The sequence below is a fragment of the Mixophyes fleayi genome, chromosome 8, assembly GCF_038048845.1.
Source record: "Mixophyes fleayi isolate aMixFle1 chromosome 8, aMixFle1.hap1, whole genome shotgun sequence".
Lineage (NCBI taxonomy): Eukaryota > Metazoa > Chordata > Amphibia > Anura > Limnodynastidae > Mixophyes > Mixophyes fleayi.
In genome coordinates this window covers 127,079,140-127,104,408 of record NC_134409.1, presented here as the reverse complement: position 1 = coordinate 127,104,408, position 25,269 = coordinate 127,079,140, and the positions used below count along the sequence as shown (strand labels likewise).

The following is a 25,269-nucleotide window of genomic DNA, read 5'->3' as shown; positions in this document are numbered from 1 at the left end:
TTTACTTTTTGACTGGCAACTTGAGTAACTGTAACTGGTGACTGTAGGAGGGGGGACAAGGGGGGCTTGATATAATTCTGCCTCTATCCCAGGCATTAGTGCGGACAATTTTAGAGCAGCGATCCTTTGCAGAAATGCTGCTGTATTCTACCGGAGAGAGAGGAACAAGAGGGAATCTGCAAAAAAAAAAGTTTCCCTTGCACCTATCGGGTTAAAACAAAACTGACTCAGAAGCATCTTAAAGCAGCGTTGCATAATCTGGCAGAGCTGGTAAAACTGTAAATCATTAGCGGTTTAAACAAAAAAAGAAAAAGAGGAAGGGCAGCTTGAGATCTGTTTGTTTACAGCAGTTAGGTGTAACGTTTATAATAACAAACAAATGCAAAGTTCCCAGACAAAACTGCTTCTATTGTCGGGAAGAGTTGGCTGCCCGCACAAGTCGCCCTCTGTAAGCCATGAAGGGGTTAAACGAAGGAATATAGCTCAATGAGGAAACTTAATGACCCTAGGGTGACTGACGTCTGTCTGTAGGTATATGACCTATTAAGTATATATATGTTTTATTATAGGCTGTTGAGTTCTGCCGTGTTCTCGGGGCTTAATGTCTTGGCTGGTGGATTTTCTGTTTTTTTGGCCTTGAAAGAATGAAATAATTAGAAAGTAGACACAATAAAATTGTGTTTTATTGTAGCCCGTTCCACTTGTCACCTGTGCATTGGCTGTAGCTGATGTATAAATCAGCGTTTCAGACTAATTTAAAACTTAACCTAATGGTCTGTTTACAGCACAGCGTTTTGTGGGATGTTTGTCGGCTCTGCGTCAGGTAACAAGATGTTGTTCATTCTGTCTGTAGAATAGATTTATTTCACTGTTAGGAAGTCAGTTGTTTATCAGTGAAGGCGGCTTTTGTTATTTTGCATTTGCCTGTGCCATTCTCCCTTAAACTTATGATGGGGGGGCAGTGAGAGGGGTAAGCGTTGGTTTTGCAGGGAGCTACTTTAATAATATAACGATATCAGGGCTGCTGTGGATTGCAGAACACTATCCGGCATAAAGGTTACGTCCTTTTCTCTCATCCAAACTGATGAAACGATTTGCAGCCCTGAGTTGTGTTTATTTTAAGTTGGTTCCATTAATATGTCTTAATCTGTAACAAATGTTCTATTATGCATTCAAAGTTATTGATTTTCCTCTAGTTTGGGAAAATAAATAGAGGCTTAGAGGAGGGGAATACACACAACACCTGCACAGCAAGATTGTGGGAAAGTCCTGACACCATCAGTTAAAATTGTTATTGTTTGGTCCAGACTTGGCTGGTTGGGACACAGTTTGTTTGTTTTATGGAGAGCAGACTTGGGTTACTGGAAATTTGTTTTCTTTCCCCGGCACAGACTTCAATTACATTTTTATAGACCTTTTTTTTTTTCTTTCCTTTCCTTTTTTTTTCTCTTTGTGTGTGCGTTCATTAATATTTTCCTAACAGAAGGGATAATACAGATGTAACCTCCAAACTGAGCAGAGAGGTCTCTGCCATGTCCCCGCAGCCTCTAACCTTTGCCATGCACACTAACCACTTGTGCGTTTGGTTCTCTCGTTCTTGTCATGCGCTGCGTAAACATGGCCGTAATGAACATTGAGCGACAAACGTAGTTGTCAGTCATTCTACCCAGTAATGCGGAGGACTAGGCGGCCATTGTTTAGGTGAGAGAAGGAACCTGCCTGTTAGACGATGAACTGTACTTAGGTTCTTTTGAGGTCTATCAAGTCCTTAAATTTGAGACATCGTTGCGCAAATAGCCTAGCATAGGTCAAGCCAACAACATCACAAAGGTCGTCATTTTGTGATATCTCAAGGATTTAATAGGGTTTTTTACCCCTCACCTTGTATTTTTTTATTCTATTTCATGTCTTGACAAAACAAGATGACACGACAGAATACATTAAATTTAGATTTTTATCTGACCTGTTACGATGGTAGTAGTTTAATTTATTTCACTTTCTATATCATCCTGGAAGACAGTTCTTTGTACAATTACTTTAATTGCCAAACCACTTTATGCAAAAGCCTTTGCTGGTATTCCATTGGCTTTGATTCTCTCTCTCTCTCTCTCTCTCTCTCCCTCTCTCTCTCTCTCTCTCTCTCTCTCTCTCTCTCTCTCTCTATATATATATATATATATATATATATATATATATATATAATATATATATATATATATATATATATTATATATAATATTTTATTCTAATTTTTTTTTCATCATCTGACCTTTGACACCGACAGATCCTGATGGTTGGAGTGTCTTCATTAAGAGTAAATCAGCGAATGGCAGGATTGTCAAAGAACCCACTGATGTTCTCTCATTAGGATGTAATTTGCACTCTTTTGCACGCCTGTTATATATAGACAGAGGTGTTTGGGAATAGGTGAGAACAGCCACACATCTTAACCAAATACAAGTTCCTAAGCATGGTGCATTTGCAAAATTTGGGATATCGTAACCTCACCGCTGGTCCCCAGAAATATATGGGTCATTTCGTTCAAAACTATAAAAGAAAAAAAAACAAACGTATTTTTGTCAGAGGGGTCTTGCGGGAAGTCTTTCCTAATATAGCTGCCTTTGACTTTGACAAATGGCTGCTCTTGCAACTTAAAAGACCAAGTGGAGACGGGGTCAGGGAACTCGTTAAAGCTGCAAATGACATTACACATTTGTACCAAGGTAAAAACAAATACAATTAAAAAATCAAGCTTAATGTAAGTTACAATCAAATAGCAACTGGGTGAGATATATGTATTGTTTACGCACCCATTAATATATATGTTTTTATAATTAACAGAAACAAAGGAACAGCTGTTTGCTTCAGCTGGTGATTTAAGTGTTAGCGTTATTACCAGTTTGAAACCTACTGATCAGTCATTGTTACTGTAACAGATTTACAAAAACAAAGTGTAGAAATACAATGTTTTGTCTACTGGTGTGCCATATATCTACATTAGGGAGGCAGAGCAAGAGGTGTAAAAGATAATATTTCACTTCTGCTGAAATGGTGCAAAGGGACTGTACCGTAATTAAGAAAAAAAAACAATTGTATTTGAGTCTTCGTGAGATGTTCACAAGGTATAAATATCCCAAGCCTCTTTTTTTTTTTTATTATTTTAAAAAACAAGATGGGCATTTTGTTTTTGCTAAAACAATTAACCTGGCAGGTAAACTGAAGACTGGCAATGAATATGAATTGAGCGATAAGATCCGGGGTGTCAGTCACCCCCAGTGGACTACACGGGCGTCAGATAACACGTTTCTATCTCTTCCCAACCTGATCGTCACCGCCTCCCACATTATATCGAATCCTGTTTCTGTAAATGAGAACAGTTTTTATTTACATAAAAAGGGCTTTGTGAGAAGGAGGCGAATGACTTGCAGGCAGTTTTATCATTTACATTAATGAATCTTTGCTTGTGGGAAGGTAGGAGAGAGAGGGAGACTAGGCTGGGGGAGGAGGGGGGGGTCAAAATCTATTGTAATATTTAAAATAAATTAGAGTTTTGGAATTAGGATACAGAGTACTAGCATTAGACATTTTTGGTCAAGTGACTTCCCGTCTGATGCTTTGGTGAAGCAGCATTATCATCTCTGTTGTAATTCAAGCTGTCTTTTTGCCTTTCTGAAAGTGTAATATTTGGCTTTCAAATCAGTCCTTTCTGGTATAAAGAAGCATCAGCAATTTGTCCCTTAGGCTGTTGCGGAGTCTGCAGGGCAGCAACCACTCAGCGATTAGCTGTTACCTGTCTAGTGCAAGTGACATGATGAAAGCAAGTGTCTGATTGGTTGATGTGGTGTAGAGCTAATCTTGCACCTAAGTGCAATGTTGGTAAATGAGTTCTATAATTCCTCGTTAGTTGTCATAAAGAGTCCTTTATCGCTCGCTTAGGGCTTGTGGGTCCGGGGATACATGCCAGTCATTCAGCCTGGCGCACTGGCAGATGTATTTAATGTGCTGTGATTTGTGGGCAGCTAGTGACGTCACTGCACAATGACCTCATCATATGTGAGGACAGCGAGGCGTGGGTGCGTGCATGTACACCGCAAAATCTGGCACTAGACTACGCTTTCTAATACATTGGCATTCGAAAATACACACCCATAAAATCAGATCTATACTTATTTATTGGACATAAATAATTCTCCATTGGAAAGAAATAAGAGACTGGTAGGTTATTTAGCATTGGCAGGATCAAGCCTATATTTTCCCAATTTACCTTAGTCTACACTTTTCTGTCTTACACATCCTAAACTATCAAGGTTTACTTTCCAAAAGAGACCTGAAACCTTGATTATACACAACATTAAATAAATATAATGATTGTGATTTTCACCCATTTAGCCCCGCTATCCTGACACTGCTCTGCAAACTGGCTTAACGATGCCCTTTTTAGTAGCTGAAGGGTTAATTTGTCTACCATTAGTTCAATTTGCATTGCAGATCCCAAAAGGGGGCTTCAGGGGTTGGGGTTGGGGGAAATTATCTGATTCCTCTCAGAAACTGCTGCCTGCAATGATTCATCCGGAATCATAAAACGTATTCACTTTTTATATACTCTCCATGCAGAGCCGCTTTGCAGTTTTTTGCGATTTAAATTTGTGGTTCAGCCTGTGTTTCATTGTCGAGCGAGGAGGCCTCGCTAGTTTCTCGCACAGAGCAGCTGCGAATTCAAATGAACAAGAAAAAAAAAACTTCCCTTTTTTTCCCCCTGAAATCAATGCTTGAGTGGAGGGTTTTTGCAAAGAATACTGCCCAGTGTTTAAAATAAAGTTTAGTTTTGACTGAGTACGTTCAGAATGGGAGCCATAAATATTAGAGAGTTGTACTTAAGAAGTTACATGACTGTTTTAAATACTATTGATTTAAACCGCTGGGTAGATTTTATGAATCAAAGTGCAATTTCCAATGCTTGGCTATATTTCTCCACAATAAACCACTCTCTCTGGTGTGCCCTTAGCTGCTTCAGAGACGTTCAGCGCAGGATTAAATGATAGTAGTTACAATGATCAATAGGTTAAGACCAGGACAATCATTCTTAGCGCTAATGACCTCGGTACTAATGAGTAATAAAGTGTGGACTATTACGGCCTAACGCTAGTGAATCCTCCTGATTCCTTTCAGTACTAGGGACTAACAGCGCGGAAGAAAAAGTTTTTCGGAGAGTGGATTTCTAGGTCATATAGCGCAACCATTTCAAATAGTGAAACAATGTATTTTTATTTTCAATCTGTTTGCGTTTTTTGTATTTGCATTATGTTAATAAGGCGTCTTGTGAATAGATCTTGCCGTAATACCATGTGCCTTCAACACTTTTGGTCTGCAATTTGATTATTAGTTACCAAACCAGAAGGTAATTTCAACCATGTGCCAAAACTACTGTTACTACATATTTTAGGATAATGTAGTGATAATGAGAGTGTATATGTGTGTGTGTGTGTATATATATATATATATATATATATATATATATATATATATGGATATATAGATATATGTGTGATACTAGTAGCACCTTATTCTGTATATTTTTTTCATCATCGCACCAATTACCTTGTCCTTTCTGTACTGAGCCCTAAATCTCCTGTATATTTGTATTGAATATTGTCCAAGATTTTAAGGGACAAAAAAAAAAAAAAAGGCTCCGATCCATAGTTAAAGCTGCATTTCAGCTGTTTGTTTAATAAAAAAAAGAAATCACTAAATGGTAAGAGTAAATCTCAAGGAAAAGTAAAGTTGCGATGTGATCTAATTATTTCGGCATTAGGGCAGATGAGTGATGTGGCCTGGTAAACTGTATTTATTGAATGACTTGTTATATTTTGAAACCAATGCAGAACGGAGTAGACCGAATTAATGGGATTACACCTCTCTGCTTTTGATGATAGAACTCCCCCAGGAATTGCCACAGTGCCAGTTTTTGTTGATATTCTTGAATCAAGCAACCTGGTGTAGCGTAGTAATAATACAACAGGGATTTTCCATTGAATCACAGACGGCGGTAGGAAATTCTGGGCCGAATACATTGAACGTCCAGGAATCGGCACCGTACGTGGGCACCTCTGCTTGTAATGTCAACGTGACATAGCTGTAAACCAATTCCATTACAAGGAGAATCTAAATCCCTTTGCAACCCACACACACACACACACACACACACGCGAGGGGGGGTGGGTAGAAAGTGGATTTATGCAACAATGCAGAGGAATATGTCGTTACTATGTATCTGACCTTCAAGAACCATTTTAAGTTAATCAAAATTAGTGATGCTGAGAAATAAGGACATCAGTGCATAATGACTGTGAAATTAGGAGAGAGCTCACTATGCAAATGACAGAAGAACCCAAGTGAAAAAAGGCAAGATAAACTGCATATTAAGGCATTATGTTACATAAAATGAATGAGGCATCGCTGCTGTTGCTTACCAGTTATTTCAATGCATTACTAGATTATTAATTTTTTTACATTTATTTTTAAAATTGTACAATTGCAGACATATCTCCAGTTATACGTTTCAATATTTCAGCCTTTTCAAAATACATCTATATAGGTAGGAGCGTGTGTATGTATATTTGTGTGTGTATGTATGTGTATATATATATATATATATATATATATATATATATATATATATATATATATATATATATATATATAATCACACACTTAATGTCCTCATGTTTGTATACACATTTTATCATTCTATACCTTCTATCTATAACACTTGATAAATGGATAGTGCACAGTGATACTACAGACTTCCACACATATAAATACTACAGGCTTTGCAAACAATACTTGTCTTAATCTGAAGAAGAAAGAAAATGATATTTTTTTCTGTATATTTTTTATTGTTATTATAAATTCCTTGACAAAACGACTCCCGCGCGCTGGCAAATTAAACACAAGTGCAGTGATTATTTTGAATAGGTAAATTACATTCTAGGAAGCTTGCAGCCTCCGTAGCATTGTCATTAGGTAGCCGCTTGAATACAATTTGTGTAACCTTGGCCGAGACAGCCTGTCATTTTAATGTCAGTGTTTTATCTGAAGAAGACATCATCCTTTCAAATACAATGTACAGGTTCCTTCACAGAAACGCCTCAGCAGAAATGTGTTAACAGTTGCAAATATGAAATGCTATCAGGTTCATCACTGTAGCTGTTTGTCATCGAAATGTCACAGAAAACGGCTTTAATGGTATCTCACATAATATGGAGGAATTGGAAACATCTGTACGTTGGGTGAAGCTGGGTAGCTGAACAGACAGTGTGATATATGTATTTGTTTAGCTAGCAGTTTTAGGTTGCTGCAGTGAAGTTCGAAAATGGAATTTACATGACGTCTTGTCCTGTTTATAGTCGCGGAGACTTTTTCTCAACCCATGTTTTGTTTTTTTGTTTTTTTTCCAGGTTCCTGTCTCAGTGGCTATGATGACACCCCAAGTAATCACTCCTCAGCAAATGCAACAAATTCTGCAACAGCAAGTGCTTACACCCCAACAACTGCAGGTCTTACTTCAACAACAACAAGCCCTCATGCTTCAGCAGGTAATGTTTTCCGACCACGCGGATGAGTGCGCATACCAACCGTACCCGTAGATCTTTGTTAGGACAGGACCGTTAAGTCATTTTTAAGTTCAAACCAAAAAAAACTTTGCACTCACCTGATCTGTCTTTCGTCTCTATGTCCTCCGCTAACCTGCTCCACCCACTTGTTACTAGACTAAGTTTGATTTTTCCGTGGTGGAACGGTGCAGTTATGGAAAGCGAAGCATCCAGGAACACAGATTGACGACAGCAGATTAAAGCCGTTTGGGCCGACTAGTCCGCCCATCTTATTCATGAACGGTTTATTCGCAGTTAATACCAGTTTTTATTCCAAGAGATCCTGTTTTTATGTTATTTTGGAGAACTAAATATTCCATCCCAAGAATCACCAAACGGTCCCTCTTACCATAAATATAGATACACATCTTTGATGTTGTAGGGCACTGGTGGGCCAAGCCAAGAACATGGAGACACTTGCTTGATAGAGCTTGCTTGGTACAATTGCTGGATAGTTGCACTGATCTACCAGGCTCATCTCTTCTTAATGACGCTGCTCCGGTCTCCACAATGCTCGTGCTGGTCCAGATCGTAGTTATAGTGTTTGGTTGAGGCTACTCTGGGCAGTCTGGGGAAATTAGGGTTAGGGTGTTGGTGGGAAGGGGGATAGTGTCCCCTTATTAAATCAAGCAAATGGTTCCTCTTGAAATTAAATATGCTTTCACCACATAAAACGACACAAATTCTGTAAAACATGACATTGCTGCTAAACTACTAGAATGCTGCGGAATCTGTCTTCATCTCATTTGCATACTAGAGCCACTGACAGTCCAGGTGGAACTGAGAACTATAAAGGAAGGCAACAGATCTAGAGACACTTTAAGAGAAAATTTTGCTTTTATATGAGGCTCTTGCATGGTTTATTCCCTCTTTACTACAGTTGGGTCAGCGTTGCATTGAAAAACATGAATATTATATATATTTATAGAGTGTTTCTATGTTATGAGTTGTACCTTTTTAAGCTCTGTGATCATTTGTCATCCCTTCTGGTTTCTAATACAGTTGAGTGGATTAGGGCAGAAGTATACAGTGTCCAGAAACCCATCATATTAAACGCACGCATATGTTTTACAGGCGAATTTACCAAGCTGCCCCACAAGGGTACTGCGTCTTTGTTGTGACAAACATAGGTCATCCCCCTCTTTATTATAATTAGTCAGCGCAGGGGAAACAAAACACGACATGTTTTCTAGCAGTACAATTTGGAGATTACTTTTCAAACTGCGATGCTAAGAATAGTCTGGGCATGAATTTATTGTCAGATTTCAAAGGAAAAAGGTCAGCCCATTGCAGACAAAAGAATGCTACTTTCCAAATCACTTTTGTGTCACACACACACACACCAAAGTACGGGATTGTTACTTGATACATTGTAACTGACACTATTGTCCCTTTTTCTCACAGCAGCAGCTTCAGGAGTTTTATAAGAAACAACAGGAGCAGTTGCAGATTCAGCTATTACAGCAACAACATGCAGGAAAACAGCCGAAAGAGGTAAAAAAAGAAAAAAGTCAATTAAATAAATAAACATTGGCCGGATAGGTTCACAATTTGTGGGGGTAAGGGTACATTTTTTATATTTTTGAAATTATTTACTGGTTCAACTTGGATAATTGATTGCATTTTTCTAACTAAGCTTTGTGGCATGGCTGATTCTTTAGGGGCAATCGATCATACCTTTTGGTATGTTTTTACTATGTAGAGCAGTAAGTGTTGTAAATTGTACAAGGGACGGGGTACATCTTGATGACGGTTCGTCGAATAACCAACCTGTGATTTCAAAAGCTCGCAATCTTCTGGTAAAAGGAAAGTTAATCCAATATGAAAAGACAAAAATAAAATGACAAATGTGTGTGTGTGTATATATATATATATATATATATATATATATATATATATATATATATATATATATATATATATATATATATATATATATATATTACAGGAGTTAATTGTAGCCTGCTCATAATGGAGGCAGCCATTTTTTGGATTATCCAATAGTCATCCTATCCATGCCCTAAGCACTAGTGACAATACAAGTTCATGTTTCATTGATGTCACTTGTTCCTGAAAAATTGATAGGCTGCATTATCATCACCATTGGTTAAGACAATCCAATGGCTGCCTCAGCTGTGTGCTGAGGATGAGTAAGCTTTAAGTTCTTTCCCGAGGCACGAAATCTCATTATCTAACTAATGCTGGCCACTTATAGCATTGATCAAGACATCACTCTGTGTCTATAGCCAAAATTAATGTGATCAGATTAATTCCAGGCACTTGGAAATCTTGTCTGATAACTGCAATATGTACAATCTTTGGCCCACCAGATTGACTGGGTCCAATGTTGTATGAGTGTGTTGTCTGTTTGTCATGTTCCCAGATCTGTGAAATTTGTTTTCATGGATTGTGTCCTAATTGGATAGAGATCAGATCATTCAGCAAAGAGGCAAAACAACCAGCTGTTCATCTATGTCAAGCCTGGCCAACCTGTGCCTCTCCAACTACAAGTCCCAGCATAACTTTCCAGCTGTTGGCTGACTTCTCCTGGCAAAGCATGCTGGGGCTTGTAGTTTCACAACACCTGGAGAGCCACAGGTTGGCCAAGCCTGATCTATGTGGATGACATAACTGAAAGCTGCTGTAAGGTAGTTATGATAACAAGCGAATATAGTTCATGAGGTAGACAACCAAGGTACATTTTTGTTCTGCTTTGCTAGGGGAAATTATAAATGTGAATGCAGTAGTAGGTTTTTTTGCTATTAGATTAGATTGTGTCTTAGTTGCCCATACAGATGTTTTCCTTTGGCTTCCTGACACAGGAAGTGGGATGTGCAACTAGTAATCCCCCCCCCCCATCCCATTGAACAACAGAAGTGCAATTTAAATAATATTGAGGGAAAAATGATGCGTTATAATCTTTCATCAGTCTCTGCTGTTTATAATACAAAATGCACCGGGCACACTAGATGCAGGGGCACAAAGCCAGCGAGGGGTAGTTGGCTTATATCGAGTCTGACACATAGATTATGCCTTCGCCCATCCGTGTTCATTACAAGGAGTACTTCAGTCCTATAGAAAAAAAAAAGGAACAGATTAAAAAGTGTCTAAAATGTAAATCTAACGGGCGAACAGTAATTAAAATGGAAATGGCACAAGGAGGGAAATGCGTGTAATTGTGAGATATCGCAGCGCAAAACGCTCTTAGCTTTGTTTTCCTGGCTGTTTCTTTAATTCAGTAAGGCTTATTCATCAGTAGCAATTCAACGCACGTTAATGACTCTGGGATGCAGGCATCACTCTGGACAAAGGAATGATTATTGTGCGGTCAAAAGAAGTTCAAAGACAAGAAGGGAATTTGAGGGTTTTTTTTTTTTTTTTCTCTCCCTCCTCAGAGATCCACATTCAAGAGCATACAAATTAAGCCAAATGTTAAAAACCACAGTCTGAGAGCTGACTTCAAAGTCACAACTCTGTAATTAATGAACTGCAAGCTTCAGTTTGGACAAGTCGTGGTTTGACGCTCTCATAAATCAACATGACAGTTCTGTTTCAGCGGCTCAGACACTGCTTGTCATTGAGTCACATCAGATGTAAACAGAAAATAAAAAAAAAGAGAGAGAGGGATAGAGAGGAAGATGAGGGAGGCGCAATTGATCAACTGAATTGGTAAAAACCAACTTTTGAAGCACATTATCCTTGATCACAGGAAATGGCTGTAACCTCCAGAGGGTTGTCTCCTTTTGCCGTTCTTCTTTTTTTTTCTCTCTCTCTCTCCCTCGAATCCGATTTCTAACAGCCTTCAAAAGGGAGAAAAAGAATTATGGATCGTCTCCCCTGTGGCTGCCAAGCACTCGCCCCCTGTTGTTATTTTGTGCCTCTCTCTATTCAAAGGCGTCAAAATTTTTAGTTTTTTTTCTTTTTTTTAAGTTTTTTCTTTTTTTCTTTTTAAGGATCTTTTAACTCTATATTTGAAGAGTCACCATGAAAAATCGTCTGCCTCAGTCATTGTCAAGAGTTAGCTTGAAGTTCACCTGACACTTCCTATTAACCTCTTGCGTGGAATATTAGACACAGTTCGGTTTAACTTTTTTATATATATATATATATATATATATATATATAGATTTATATATAACTTTCTATTTTTTGTTGTTGTGCCGGCCCACATGCTGTGAGACCAGGGACAGTTCAGATGTATACACAAGGAAGATGAAAGATTATATGAGGACAAGATGATGGTGCCCGAGAATCCATACATAGAAATGATCAAACGCACATCTCTTACGGAATTGTCGTGTGATAGAATTCTCTAGTGTTCTGCCAGGACTTGTGTCATGGGATCAGGTGACCCCGTTGGCGCTTTATATATATATATATATATATATATATATATATATATATATATATATATATATAATTTGATGGAGAGGAACAGATCTCTGTTTCTTAGAAGTTTCAGCACAATGTGATAGACAAATCAATTCGGCTTGGCCAGATAGACAGGAAAGGGCCCCTCCCAGTAGCGACACATTTATTCCCTGGTGTGTAGAGGAATAACCTCTTTATTAGGCCGTTTCCTTTTTACATGACTCAATGTTAAAATAACATCTAGTGTCATGTTTTCTCATGTAAAACGCAGCCCTCGATTCGGATAACTGTGTGAAATCACTGTAGTAATCGTCTTTTTTTTTACCAGCGTTGTACAAAGTCTCCTCCCATCAGTAAACAGCAAGCGTTGCTAATTCACAGTACACTGATGAGCCAGATCTTGGCCGTGTGTCACAAACCTGCCTCTAAATCAGACGCTATAGCTGGGAGTTTAAGTGTTGTGTGTTCTTATAAGTAACTGATTTATAGTTGGTGCAGTGGACAGCCAGACAGCGACCGCCTTGGGATTAAGGTAACCATTGAAGGCGATGTTAAACGGCCCTATTCACAAATCGAAGTTTAACAGTCTGCACACCAAGATAGAAATTGAGATGGTTGATATTTGCAAACTATTAAGGTTTAGTTTTCCTGTAATATTGAGAGTTGATGGTTAATGCCACCACCACAATGCCAGTCTGTGTACCATGGTCACATCATGTGAACTTGGGAACCAGATGTCGGCTATGTACAATATACTTCTCATCAGCTGTCCACTGACAGGCAGAGGATTATGGGAATACTTCATCACTTATCTCTGTTATAAACCTTTGTGTTTCAAGAAGTCAGGAATTACAGATGATCGTTGATCATTAAATAACAGCTTATTCCCAAGTGTTGAGTACTTACAGTAAGGTGAAAAAGAAAGTAAGAATAACCAAGCATAGGAATTTGGTGGTACCTGAAAGCAAAATTTATTTATGTTTAAATAGCACCTTTTAAGCATGTATCTGTATAATTTCTTTAACTATACTCCTACAAATCATTATCTCATTTTCAAAATCTCTCTGATCGTCAAACAAAACTGGCTTGCAAACACAATCGGTCTGCTACATAGACATAAGCATGTCATGTGATGGCAGAGGAGGGGGATGTCACAGTCTAGACAGAGTTCAGAGAGGCATACCAAAGCCTCTCTGCTCACTATATGTGACTGTGGTTGCTATGCTAGTCCAGAATCATAAACCATTAGCAGCAACCTGAAGAAGAAAAAAACAATGGAAAATGGTAAATAACATCATTCTTCAGTGATTTATCTTAAAAAAAAAATTAAAAAAAAGTGACCAATCATAGGATTGCCACTTTAATTTTTTTTTATGTTTATGAGGCTTGTGACCAATTAGTAGAATAGTAGGAGGGTCTAGTTTTAGCAACCTCCCCTGGTAGGGGTGCAGCCTCCAAGAATTTTGAATCTGGGATATCCGCCTAGTTTACCTATTAGTTTACCCATTAGAATGTTAGATTTTAGTTCCATCTCGATTCAGCTACTTCTATTGGAGGATGTCTGGCTAACCACTTTTTTTCCCCAACATTTGAATAAGTTCCCAAGTTAACTTCTTGAATTAAATTTGTCCTTTTCAAAATATTAATTTATTCTGCCCTTAGAGCTTACCTTCTGAGTGCTCACTCTTGTTGCTATCCCTCGCCGACCCTGTCTACCAGTGTTCAGAGAATGTATGGTGGGTTCTTGTTGTCAGGGTCAGCAAACCATAGCAACAACGGAACCAGTGGAGGTTACAGGTAATCTTTATGAGGAGAGTACTCTTGCATTTGATATTGACAAAGATTTAGTACAGCATATCAATTTGAAAAACAAAATATTTTAAAACACAGTTGGGAAAATGGTTTTAGAAATTGATTGGTAAGCAACAACTTTCCAGTTTTGGAGTAGGTTAGGAAAGCTCTCCCTTTAAACAGTAGTGTCCGGGAATGGTACAAATGGCCTAATAATGTTTTATCAGGCAGAGATGTAGAATATATCTGGGCAGTTTGTCCTCTTGCATTATGACAGTTTATGTTAGGCAGTAGGGAGTAGTCCAACAAAGGAAAACAGACCTTTGACAGGCGCTTAAGGGAGGGGAACAGAACTGCGAGTTTTATCAGGATATTTCAGTATTTTAACACTGGCTACTGACCTGTCAACAGAGCCCAGCAGAGACCTTTTTTGTGAGCATTGAATTGTGAGAAGTAAACAGAATGACTTGTATCCTGTGTTTAGTAACTGGGTGGGGAGCGCAGTTTGGCAACATAGATTCTTCTAAACTCTTTCATGGACAATGCGTCCTGTATACTTTTATATCCTGCCTTTCTGTAATCTGGAAAGCTGGTATTAACCGTGGAAGAGATAGCAGAGAAAAGAACATTATACAGTTGTATTTTCTTTTCTTTCTCTTTTTTTTCTGCACATGACTCCAATGTTTATGTGTATTTTAGCCAACTAGCTACTTGTCCCCCACTACCTGCTTAATAAGGCAGCGGCCCACCTGATCCCAGGAATAGACAAGTCCAAGATGCCATCTGCTGGTGCCTTTGGGGTTAATTTCTATAGTATTTAATTGCCATGCTTTACTGGCATTATAGATGGGTATGGCTGGCTGGGAAATGATACATTGTGTTAAAGACACGACCACCCATACTAAAGGTTTAACTGTCATCATCAGCAGCTATTTATATAGCGCCACTAATTCAGCAACGCTGTACAGAGATCTCACTCACATCAGTCCTTACAGTCTAAATCCCCTAATATACACATACACACAGACTGAGAGAGATTAAGGTCAATTTAATAGTAGCCAATTAACCTACCAGTATGTTTTTTGGAGTGTGGGAAGAAACCGGAGAACCTGGAGGTAACCTATGCAAATACGGGGAGAACATACAAACTCCACACAGATAAGACCATGGTCGGAAACAGAACTGATGACTCCCAGTGTTGTGAGGCAGAGGCGCTAACCACTAAGCCACAGTGGTGCCCACTGTACACCACCCTCCACACAGCTAACAGATCAATAACTTCCAATGAGAATAGAGCCTTCTCCGGGATTCCGAGTTTCAGTATATCCCAAATAGTTGGGCACTGGGCATCTAGTGATGGATGCAGTTAAACGTAAAGTAATATTTAGTAATAATAATCTGTGATATAAAATTAAGATTAGGCTATGGCATTGGGGGATGCACACTTGGGAAACAACTAGTAATTTCAGGTCATCCTGGTCTAAGTTGACCAAATTGCATGACAAATTTTTCAAGTGTAGCCAAGAACAGAGCAGGGAGCGACGTGAGGCCTAAACTGTCAAAATACAAAAACAGTTTGCTCTACACAGCAAATGTCAATGTGATTTCAAATATCATCACTATTTTCATAGTAGCCTTAACACCTATATTTATATATTTCTGTTCAGTGAACTCGTACGTTAGATGTTTTAGGTGCAAATTATGAAAATACATATTAGCAGTCAGAAAAGAGTGTGAAAGAGAATTAAATCATATTAGGCTTTGCTTTTGTGACAGTCATAGCTTAGTCTAAGGTGCCCATAGACGATGCAATACTGTCGGCCAATTAGGTAATTTTAGACCTAATCGACACCAAATTACATTGTGCATGTGCTGAAAAAGAAAGCCAATCTCGACCAACCTCTGATTTGAGATCTTTCAGACGTCTATCGCGGTGGTTCAGGTTGGAGAATCCAGTGTAAATGATGTCCCTATCTAGGCTCGTCTAGTAGGATCTGGCAATCCAATCCAAATGGCTGGATCTCCTGATCTGGCCACACACGCACATGGACAGATTGACATTGATTCATGCTCAGGTCATGTCTGTATATGGGCACCTTTAAGAACAGGCTTAAATGTGCCAAAAGGATTAGAGGCAGACGTGAACTTGCACAACTGAATTTAGTAGAATTGTTACACACGCATACACCATTTGTTTTGTAAAGAAATCTTGAAAACAAGCAATAAACAATTTTGTTGCACCGTTTTCCATCCTATTCCATTGTACTGAGGCCTGATTGCTTGTAATCCCTGCCAGAGGCGGTGTAACGCTGGATTTCTGTTTTACAAAACACATTACTGGGATATCAGAACTGGGCTTTTCATTAAATATCAATGTGGATTTTCCATTTTAGAAAGTGTGTGTGTATGTATGTATGTGTGTGTGTGTGTGTGTATGTATATATATATATATATATATATATATATATATATATATATATATATATATATATATATATATATATATATAGAGAGAGAGAGAGAGCGCAAAGGAACGTGTCTGACACACATCTAGACGCTTGTACATCATTTTTATTGTGTCAGCGGCCCTGTTGGTGTAACGGACTCCATCCACATTTGTCATACATGCATTTTATTGCATTTTGCACACCTACATCAAGTATCCAAGCCAGAGTTAACTTGTCCCTTTTCAAGGATCTAAGGTTTTGCTCACAGCTCTTGAATGCTTACTACAGGGTCTCATACACTAAGTGCCACCAACAAGTTTCCTGCAATGGGATCAGACACAAAGGGGAACCTAGGGGTCATTTCTCCATTAACGCCCATACTGATTATAATCACGTGATGGTGAATACACCATCCATTTGACATGTAAAAAAGAAATTGGGTGTATTTAAGCATAAGCCATAGAGGCATTTTAACACCTAGAAAATCTCATGTCCGGTTAATTGGCCCAATAATTGCCCGCTCAACTGGAACTGGTCTAATCATGACAAGGCTCGGTCTTCTCTAGCTTGTTGTTGTTGTCCTGTTCTGGAAGACTTCTTAGAAAGTCACTGATCCTTGTTACTACCTTCGATTATCTCTTTATCCTGACTAAGACCAGGACTGCGGAGATGTGTCTCGTCTCCAGTTATTGTCAACATTTATGGTAATACACTAGGAGATTACAATGCGCTGCGTTCTTTTCCTGATATACGACTGTGCGTCAAGAAAAATGACTTCAGCAAAAAATTTTTTTTACCTACATGCTCACAATATTGTACTGTTCTACTGTGCTGTACTACACTGACCTGTATATTGTACAATCTCAGCTTTTGCTGGCTAGCCATTGGGTAGGTAGGTTGGAAGTTTGAGTATACAGATAGCAAAGAATATTCCACAGTAAGGGACATATTCATATTTTATTTTAAACTTGATCTATAAATCAGGTAAAGGAGATACTTGTTGTTGTTATCGTTTATATAGCGCTACTGTAGTACACAGTGCTGTACAGAAAATATTTGTCGTTCACATCAGTCCCGGCCCCACTTGAGTTAACCGTCTAAATTCCCTAAAACACACACACACTCACACATTTTAGTCAGCAGCCAGTTAACCTTCCATATATGTCTTTGACATATGGGAGAAAACCGGAGCACCCAGAGGAATCCCACGCCAACACAGGGAGAACATACAAACTCCACACAGATAGGGCCCTGCTCGGGAATCGAACTCATGACCACACTGCCGTCTGTTCGTTATACATAGATAACTTTGCACAGAAATGTGGCCAAAAATCAATCACAACTTGTAAACAATTCCTGAATTTACAACCCCATTTAAAACGGTACAATCCGTTCCCCTTCCTCTACCGACTTAGTTCCACCTTAAGTGCTTAGATTGTCATCTAAACAGTTAATCAGTTCCCTGCAGCAGATATGTGTAGAGTGCATACGATCTCCACCTTGATATTATTCCCAGCAGATTGGGGATATTAGATAATTTCCTCCCATTTATTGTATGACTGCACCGCGTTATCTCTCTATCTCCCGAATAATTACTGAGGAAATCTACAGTATTATAATGGTGTGGGGGTTTTTTTTTTTTGAGTCAACACAATAAGAAGCCAGACTGGTCCAATGTGTTGATGTAACAGACAACAAAAGTTTCTCTCATCCTCCCATTGTAAGATAAATAACTTGGGAGAGATACTTATCAAGTAAAACACCTCGCAGGGTCTGCCTAGAACAAAGGGACGGAATCCTAGAGAGGCAATATGAAATCTGTAAGAGAAAAACTCCACTTCCAAGCAGTCAATGCCTGACAGCCTGGAGTAGCGCACTCCTGCACAAGTAAGATGTTGTTTGCTAAATTATGAATGTGTGTAATTAAAATCGAGTCGCTGTTTCTATGAAAGATTTACAATGTTATTTCATCGTTTGTCATGGCTAATTAACAATATTAGATGAAGTTTTTCTTCTTCAAAGGTCTGATTTTTTTCTCATTTATTTATGTCAGGAGTGATAAACAGAGTACTTAAAAGCATCTCGGGCGGTGCGCTGAGAAAAGCAGCGTGTTCACTTAACACCTCCAAGGTTCACGGTTCGAATCCCCAGAGGTGACAGGCAGCTCCGTCTCCTGCACTGAATATAATTAATGGTTTCAAAGTAACCAGTTATAGGGGGGGGGGGATTGTTGGCTGAAGTAGTAGTTTTGGGAGGAGAAAGGGATGTTTGGCGTCGAGCAGATGTAGGACAAAACACCTGATAAAGTTTGCATTATGTGGTTTCCTAATATTGATGTATTCCTTAAAGCTGTGTTATTATTCACATAGTAGCTATTGATTCCGGGTCCTGTTCTGTTTCAAAATATCACTTTACTTTTTCAAATTATACTTAGGGGTGTATTTACTAAACTGCGGGTTTGAAAAAGTGGAGATGTTGCCTATAACAACCAATCAGATTCTAGCTGTCATTTATTTAGTGCATTCTACAAATTGACAGCTAGAATGTGATTGGTTGCTATAGGCAACATCTCCACTTTTTCAAACCCGCAGTTTAGTAAATATACCGCCTTATAATTTTTGTGCCTTATATATTTCTAAGTCCCCTCCTCCACAATAGTTCTTTTGGGGGAGGTCCCCCTATTGGGTGTCCGCTATATGCTGAACTCAGTAGCAGTAGCGGTACTTATAATTAAAACAGCTCGACCTTACTGAATTAAACATATAAAGGACCCCCATGGAAGGACTAGGGGATTTAAAAATACTGTCCGAAATTGGAAATTCTATTAAAAACTTGTCTCATTTTTAACATCTGATAAACAAGCTTTATGTACACTAATTTCCGCCATTAATCGTTCACTTTACAGATCTACACTTTAAAAGACATTTACAGCCAGAATATTTCCATTCTAATTAATAACCCAAAACCCAGCCGCCTCTGGTTTCCTTGTGGTTGTCAGGAACCAATTGATAAATAGATATTTTTTTAAATGCTGACTGATCAGAAACTGTTAAAGATAGGTTAAGTGACCATCAGCTTTCGTGAACTACAACTCCCAGATTTCCTAACCTTTCATCCACTGTTCCCCTGCTGGCTGCTGTCTGAGGATGATAGGAGCTTTAATTCGGCAACAGCTGGGGTTGCCAGAGGCCCTTCCTCCCTCGCTGTAAAGTGCAGAATAATCAAAAGTTAGACATGTCTACAATCTAACCTAGATAAACAGAAACACTTTGAATGTAAAGTCCCCCATTGATCTGAGGGTCTCCACGGCAGCGTGCGGAACGCAGACCTCTCACATGTCTAATTCTGTGCTTCCTTTTGTAACCGCAGCAACAGCAAGTGGCTACACAGCAGTTGGCCTTTCAACAACAGCTTCTACAAATGCAACAGCTGCAGCAGCAACACCTCCTGACACTGCAGCGCCAAGGTCTCCTTTCAATCCAGCCCGGGCAGCCCGCCCTTCCACTGCAACCTCTTGCGCAAGGTTTGTACGACTAAAGAGTTTCTTTTTCTTCTTTAAGTAATTATGCTGCTTGAAATACTGTCTGAATTATCTCGATGATCATTGGATGCGTTACCTGTGCAAGCCTTAGACTAAAATACTGTCTTAGTTGTGTGCAAAGGCACTTGCATCTCTACCCACAATCCCTAGGACACAGTGTCAACCTTAATTCTTTGGCTCTGTTGGCTAATTCTAGTTGTTATAATGGTGTGAGCATGTAAGTACCTCCTATTAGGAAAGTGTTCCTGTTGCCTCCTCAACTTCTTTCATCGTTCTTAAATATATAAATAGAATAGTTTAAGGAACATATTTGGGACTAAGGAAAATTTGTGAACACGTGGGAGCATTGTTCTCAATGTTCTTCAAACTTCCTGTCAAGAAGTGTTAGAGCCTAAAACTGATTGTCACCAAAATGTAAATTGCAATGAAATAGTTTATAGAAGGTTAAATACAGTTCTCTCCATCTTCTCTCTTGTCATAGTATGGAACTGTTGAGATTTACATGTTTGAATATGCTCTTTAATGTTTAATAAAAGAAATGTTTATGGTTATGGTCAGGCAAATTATATTGTCAATAATTGGTACACTAAAATATTGCTTGAAACTATATATATCTCTATTTTTTTTTCATATTAAGCCACTATTTCATATCCTCTAATTTATACTTGTTGTTCGTGCACTTTATGTATTGAGGGTAAGTTGCCCCCTGGGTCGGTCCTACTGACTTTGAGTGGTAATCTGATATCCACTTCATATAGTACTGAAGCTGCCCAATCACTATGTGTTTGACCTTTAATCTTGATTAACATTGTATTCATCCAAACTGGGAAGGTTGGAAAATGCTAATCCATTCTATTTGGGCCTTGCACTATTTGGACCTAATGTCACACAATGGTTCGGCCCATGCGGCTAGCAGCTGTCCGCGTCCTGTGTGGGCATCTTTATAATAGGACAGAAGTCTAGTTTTGTCCAGCAGGCTAAAATAATTTATCTGTCTGTGCATTTTCAGCTTTAGTGGTGGTTCCCTGGCTTTCACGGTCCTATATCAGCAGCCATACTGTTTAGTTACCCACAATCCCTAGGGCAGGGAATGCATACAGCCATGTTTGTCCTGGGCAATAACATGTCTACAGGCTCACTAAGCGCTGATATTTCCCACCAGAGCCCAATAAAGTTAAAGCATCAAGGCTGCTGCCAAAGACCACTTATAGATTAGCCCCCTCCCTCTAGACTAAACATCACCAGCCCCCATCTGTATGAAAGTGCCATCAGTACAGGACTTTAAGTTTTCTGGGCGAAGTGGAGCAATTGTATAGATGACGAGTTTGTTGCTCGGTTGCTGAGATCCTGGTTAGTGGTCTGTTGTAAGGATAGAGAGAGTTTGGCTTCTGCAATGTCTTACAAATTACAGCTGAAAGGTAATAAGCAGTATGTCACTGCGGTAGGTAATGTGGCTGCAAATACACTTATTGATTAGCTTTCTCCTTTAATGCATCTATAGATTAATGAACATGTAAGAACAATTGCTCTGTAAAGTAAGGAATTATGCACGTGCAACATAATCATATATATCCCCTAGTGTCCTAAAGTTTGTACTTACATTTATTATTTTTCCCTAAATTATGTTAGTGATGTAGCTGTTTAAATCAAATGAGTATCTCTGTATATTTAAAACCACACACAGTAGTTTTCTTGCATATTGGTCAATTATTTTATACAGTATATGTCCTAGCATAAACTGTAATAAAGACGGACGAGAATTATTTATAATGAATGTATATTTAGTGTAGTTTGAGCAGTTGCTTAAAAGATGAGATGTTTGTGGGTTTTCTTGCCATCTATCTATGAGACATTAACGCAATTTGATGGTTAGCTCCTTTGCAAATTAGGGTCAGTGATCTTAGATATAGACGATCTATGGCCAGGGATATTTATTTGAGATTCATAACATCATGAGCATTAAATCAGCTTTCTGCCTGTTTGAACGTGGCCACCTGGGTATGAATATACACAAGGACAAAGAGAGGTTGACTATGTTTGTCTACCAGACTGCGAGACTTAGGTTTGTGAAAATTGAGTTCTGTAAGGAGTAATCTGTCACCTGTCCCCATAACATACATTTTTTAAACCAAAGACTGCATTTTCCTTGATAATGAAGAGAACTGAACTGTCCTGAGAAGACACCGCCGAAGAGAAACCGGTGACTAATATTTAATAAAATGTCAGAAAAATGTCCGCCGTTAAGCGTCATGTATCAGCGCTGAAGGTAACCGAGAACTCTAAACTCCTTGCAAATTCTCTGCGGTGATTAACAGGTTTTTTTTTTTTACAGATCCATCAAGTGCAGCGATGCTGTCACTTTTCCTGTTGTGTTGTCCGTTTTATTATTTTGCGAGGTATCGTTATGGATATGCGCAGTATGTGAATGTCGTATCCAATTTCTGCATTTTTGTTCTACTTTACATTGGAATTCTTGTCTGATCGCTCCTGGTCTGTGACAATGCTCAGATCCAATTTTAGCAGACGGGCAAAGAGTTGTACTGCTTTAGGGAGTTACAGTCTCTGTTACCTGAACCAATAATCCTCTATTTTTTTTTTTTTTTTTTTTTATGCTTTCTCTAAAATTACAACCCGGAAGCTCCAGAATCCTCCTTGACATCAGCTCCCGCGGGATTGAGGGGGGGGGGGGGGGAGGGGGGGCTATGATCTTGCGAGTGGCTGAATTTACAGCCTGCACATTAATTTGCGAATTAATTAATTAGCCGATGAATTTTAGGGGCTTTGTGTCTGAAACACTTGAGAGGCATTACTAGCACGGAAGGTATATTACAATTTCATATTGCAAAGGAGTGCTCTCCTAATTAATAGATGCATTTCCTTAAATACCAGTGCAAAAAAAAAAAAAAAAATAGGCTCGCTTTGCTTGACGCGTTTTCATACAAACACGCAGAGGCTTCCGACGTATTAGCATCAGAGGACAATTTGATGTGCCATTGTTTTAATGCAGAATCAGGGGAGTAAGGGTCAGCTCCGTTCTGAGGTAATTGTTGGTGTGTAGACTGTGCTGTCAAGTACGCTTGCTAAAAATATATCCTACACTGTCACTTTGCAAGGTGCTGGAAAATAATAGCCTACACTCAACAAAAAAAAAACGGGACACGGGGTTGTACGCCAACCTTTTTTTTTTTTTTCTCTTTCTTTCTTTGTTTAATTTGTCTCCTGGGTTTAATTTTAAAGGACATGTGATAATTGAATATGTCTAATAGCTAAATACTGATTTGCTACCAAATCTATCAAAAGTGTAATTGGCATTTTTTTTAAATGTGTGGGGAGCTGGGAGAGGGGGGGCGGGGGTCGGAATTGGCTCTGTTTCCAAATATTAAATACCATATTTATTCTATCAAATAATGTATAAATGTTGCTCTCTCTCTCTCTCTCTTTCTTAAAATATTTATTAATTGCCAAGACTAAATGAATATTTATTTATTTATTTTTTTCATTTTTGTCGGATTTTTTTTTTTTTTTTTTTGTTTCAGTAAAGTGGCGTTTGGGAAGACCTAATGTTTTTGTTAACGTAGCTCTCCCAAAGGCGGAGAAGGTTATTGGTCTGTCGTGCAATAATTTACTCCTCTTTGATATGCAAAATATCCACGGTGAATAAAAAAAAAAAAAAATTCTATCAGCCTCATTTCACAGTTCTTAGCCACTTACATTCTCTAGAGTGTATTGCCTCATTAGACCACTGCTCTACGAAGCCAGTATAATTAAAATCTTTAACAGTTTAGAGAAGTGAAGATGTTTGGCTGATCACGTTGAGATGATTATCTATCCATTGTATTCTAAATGGGAAAAAAAAAAATAATTTAAATTTAAAACCCCAGTGTTTTTTTATTTTTTATTTTTTCTTACGCTGTGTTTCGAATCAATAAAACCTCAGCTGCCTTCTTTATTTTTAATGTAGCAACTTGAAAGAGCCATGATTTAAATTCTTGCAACGTATATATTTAGCATTTGCTAATAAAAGCTTCAGCAGTTCCTTTGCACAATTAAAGGTATATCTTGTAGTCATATGAACAGAGCAATTAAGTGCTGGTATTTGGAACATACAATTATTTGTCATTTGATGGGTGAAGTCATCCCCCCCCCATAACCATCTTTCTTTTGTGTTTGCTTTACATTGATTTAATTAATATAAATTATCATTGTATATATCTATCAAGGTACCAAAGTTCTATATATTAATCTCTTCCTTTTTGTCTTTAGTATGTGCTCTCAGTTTGGATGATGTTTAAGAAAGGGACTATATAGATACAGTCACTTGCACTGTCTTCCTAGAAAAAAAAACCACTGCCGTTTGTTACTTATTTTTTATTCCATTATAACAGAGCACATTTTCGCTTCAGTACTCTCAATAACATAAATTAAATGGTATTACGTGAAAGCCGCTCTTTTTTTATGTGCACTTTTCCTTTTTATTATACCAGGTGATAAAATGCCCAGGTAATAGTTAATTGTGATAAGAAATTATGCATATGTATAATAAACTATGCAACATTGCTTTATAGTGCCATATCCGAAATTAATGTGAGGTTCTTAGTACAGATTGGGATGGAATGGCGAAAGCCTATCTACCTCGTCGGCTTCAGTTCCGATCGATCCCTATGGTAACGTACTAAGGGACGAACCATGGACCACTATTGTAAGGCCTACTTGCGTCCCTGTAAACGCAGAACAAAGAAACTTACCATTATACATTTTTAAGTTGCTTTTGCCTGAAACTGACACCTGGCTTCACACTAAATTTTTTTCATAACAGTTGAACATAAGTGGAGTTGGGCCGAGAATTAGGCCATCACCTTCTAATGAAACGTCTAAAGGGTTACCCTGCTTCTAGTAAGTCGCACTTAATTTACAAGAAATCTTAACATTTTCCACACCGAAAGGTGGGAAGTATTGGAAGGATATCGCTGAATTAAGCTTGACCTCTGCCCTGTGTCTCTCGATGGATCAGTTTTAAGTCATTGAACTTATACAAGTCTGTCTCTCAATTCATTCACTGAAATTCTCATAATTTAACACCGTCCTTGCGTACAATTTTTAATTCCTATTTTAGTATGCAAGATAATCCAATCATAGCCAGAACTGAAATATAGTCAAACAGCTATAACAATTTATTGATAAAAAGCCACACCGTTTTCCTGTTTGTCCATGCATTTATCATGAACCATTTAAATATATACACGTATGCCATCTATAGCATGTTACAACCCCTGGAAGTAATTATATTTTCTTCCTGTTGAAATGAATTCTTCGTTTGTAAAGTGTGAGCGCACGTTCTAAGATTTACATCACATACACAGAATAAGAGAACTAGTACTGTGTGCGGTTGTCCATACATAGAGAATATGATACTGAGAATTTCTTATCTAGTGAGAATTGCATACAGAACTAGGGACATGGTACTGTG

General features: G+C 38.4%; 1 protein-coding gene across 14 annotated transcripts in view; it reads left to right on the top strand.

Moving 5' to 3' along the window:
- FOXP1 (forkhead box P1) overlaps nucleotides 1–25,269 on the top strand; it is a 508,980-nt gene that overhangs the window by 414,426 nt on the left and 69,285 nt on the right. For 11 of the 14 annotated variants that reach the window (XM_075183442.1, XM_075183440.1, XM_075183441.1 and 8 more), the window contains 3 exons: nucleotides 7,458–7,595; nucleotides 9,057–9,146; nucleotides 19,631–19,784. In XM_075183442.1, the coding sequence (XP_075039543.1) occupies nucleotides 7,458–7,595; nucleotides 9,057–9,146; nucleotides 19,631–19,784 (382 nt within the window). Of the gene's footprint in view, nucleotides 1–425; nucleotides 532–7,457; nucleotides 7,596–9,056; nucleotides 9,147–19,630; nucleotides 19,785–25,269 lie in introns of those variants that run through there. The other 3 variants (XM_075183445.1, XM_075183450.1, XM_075183454.1) reach the window with 2 other exon arrangements.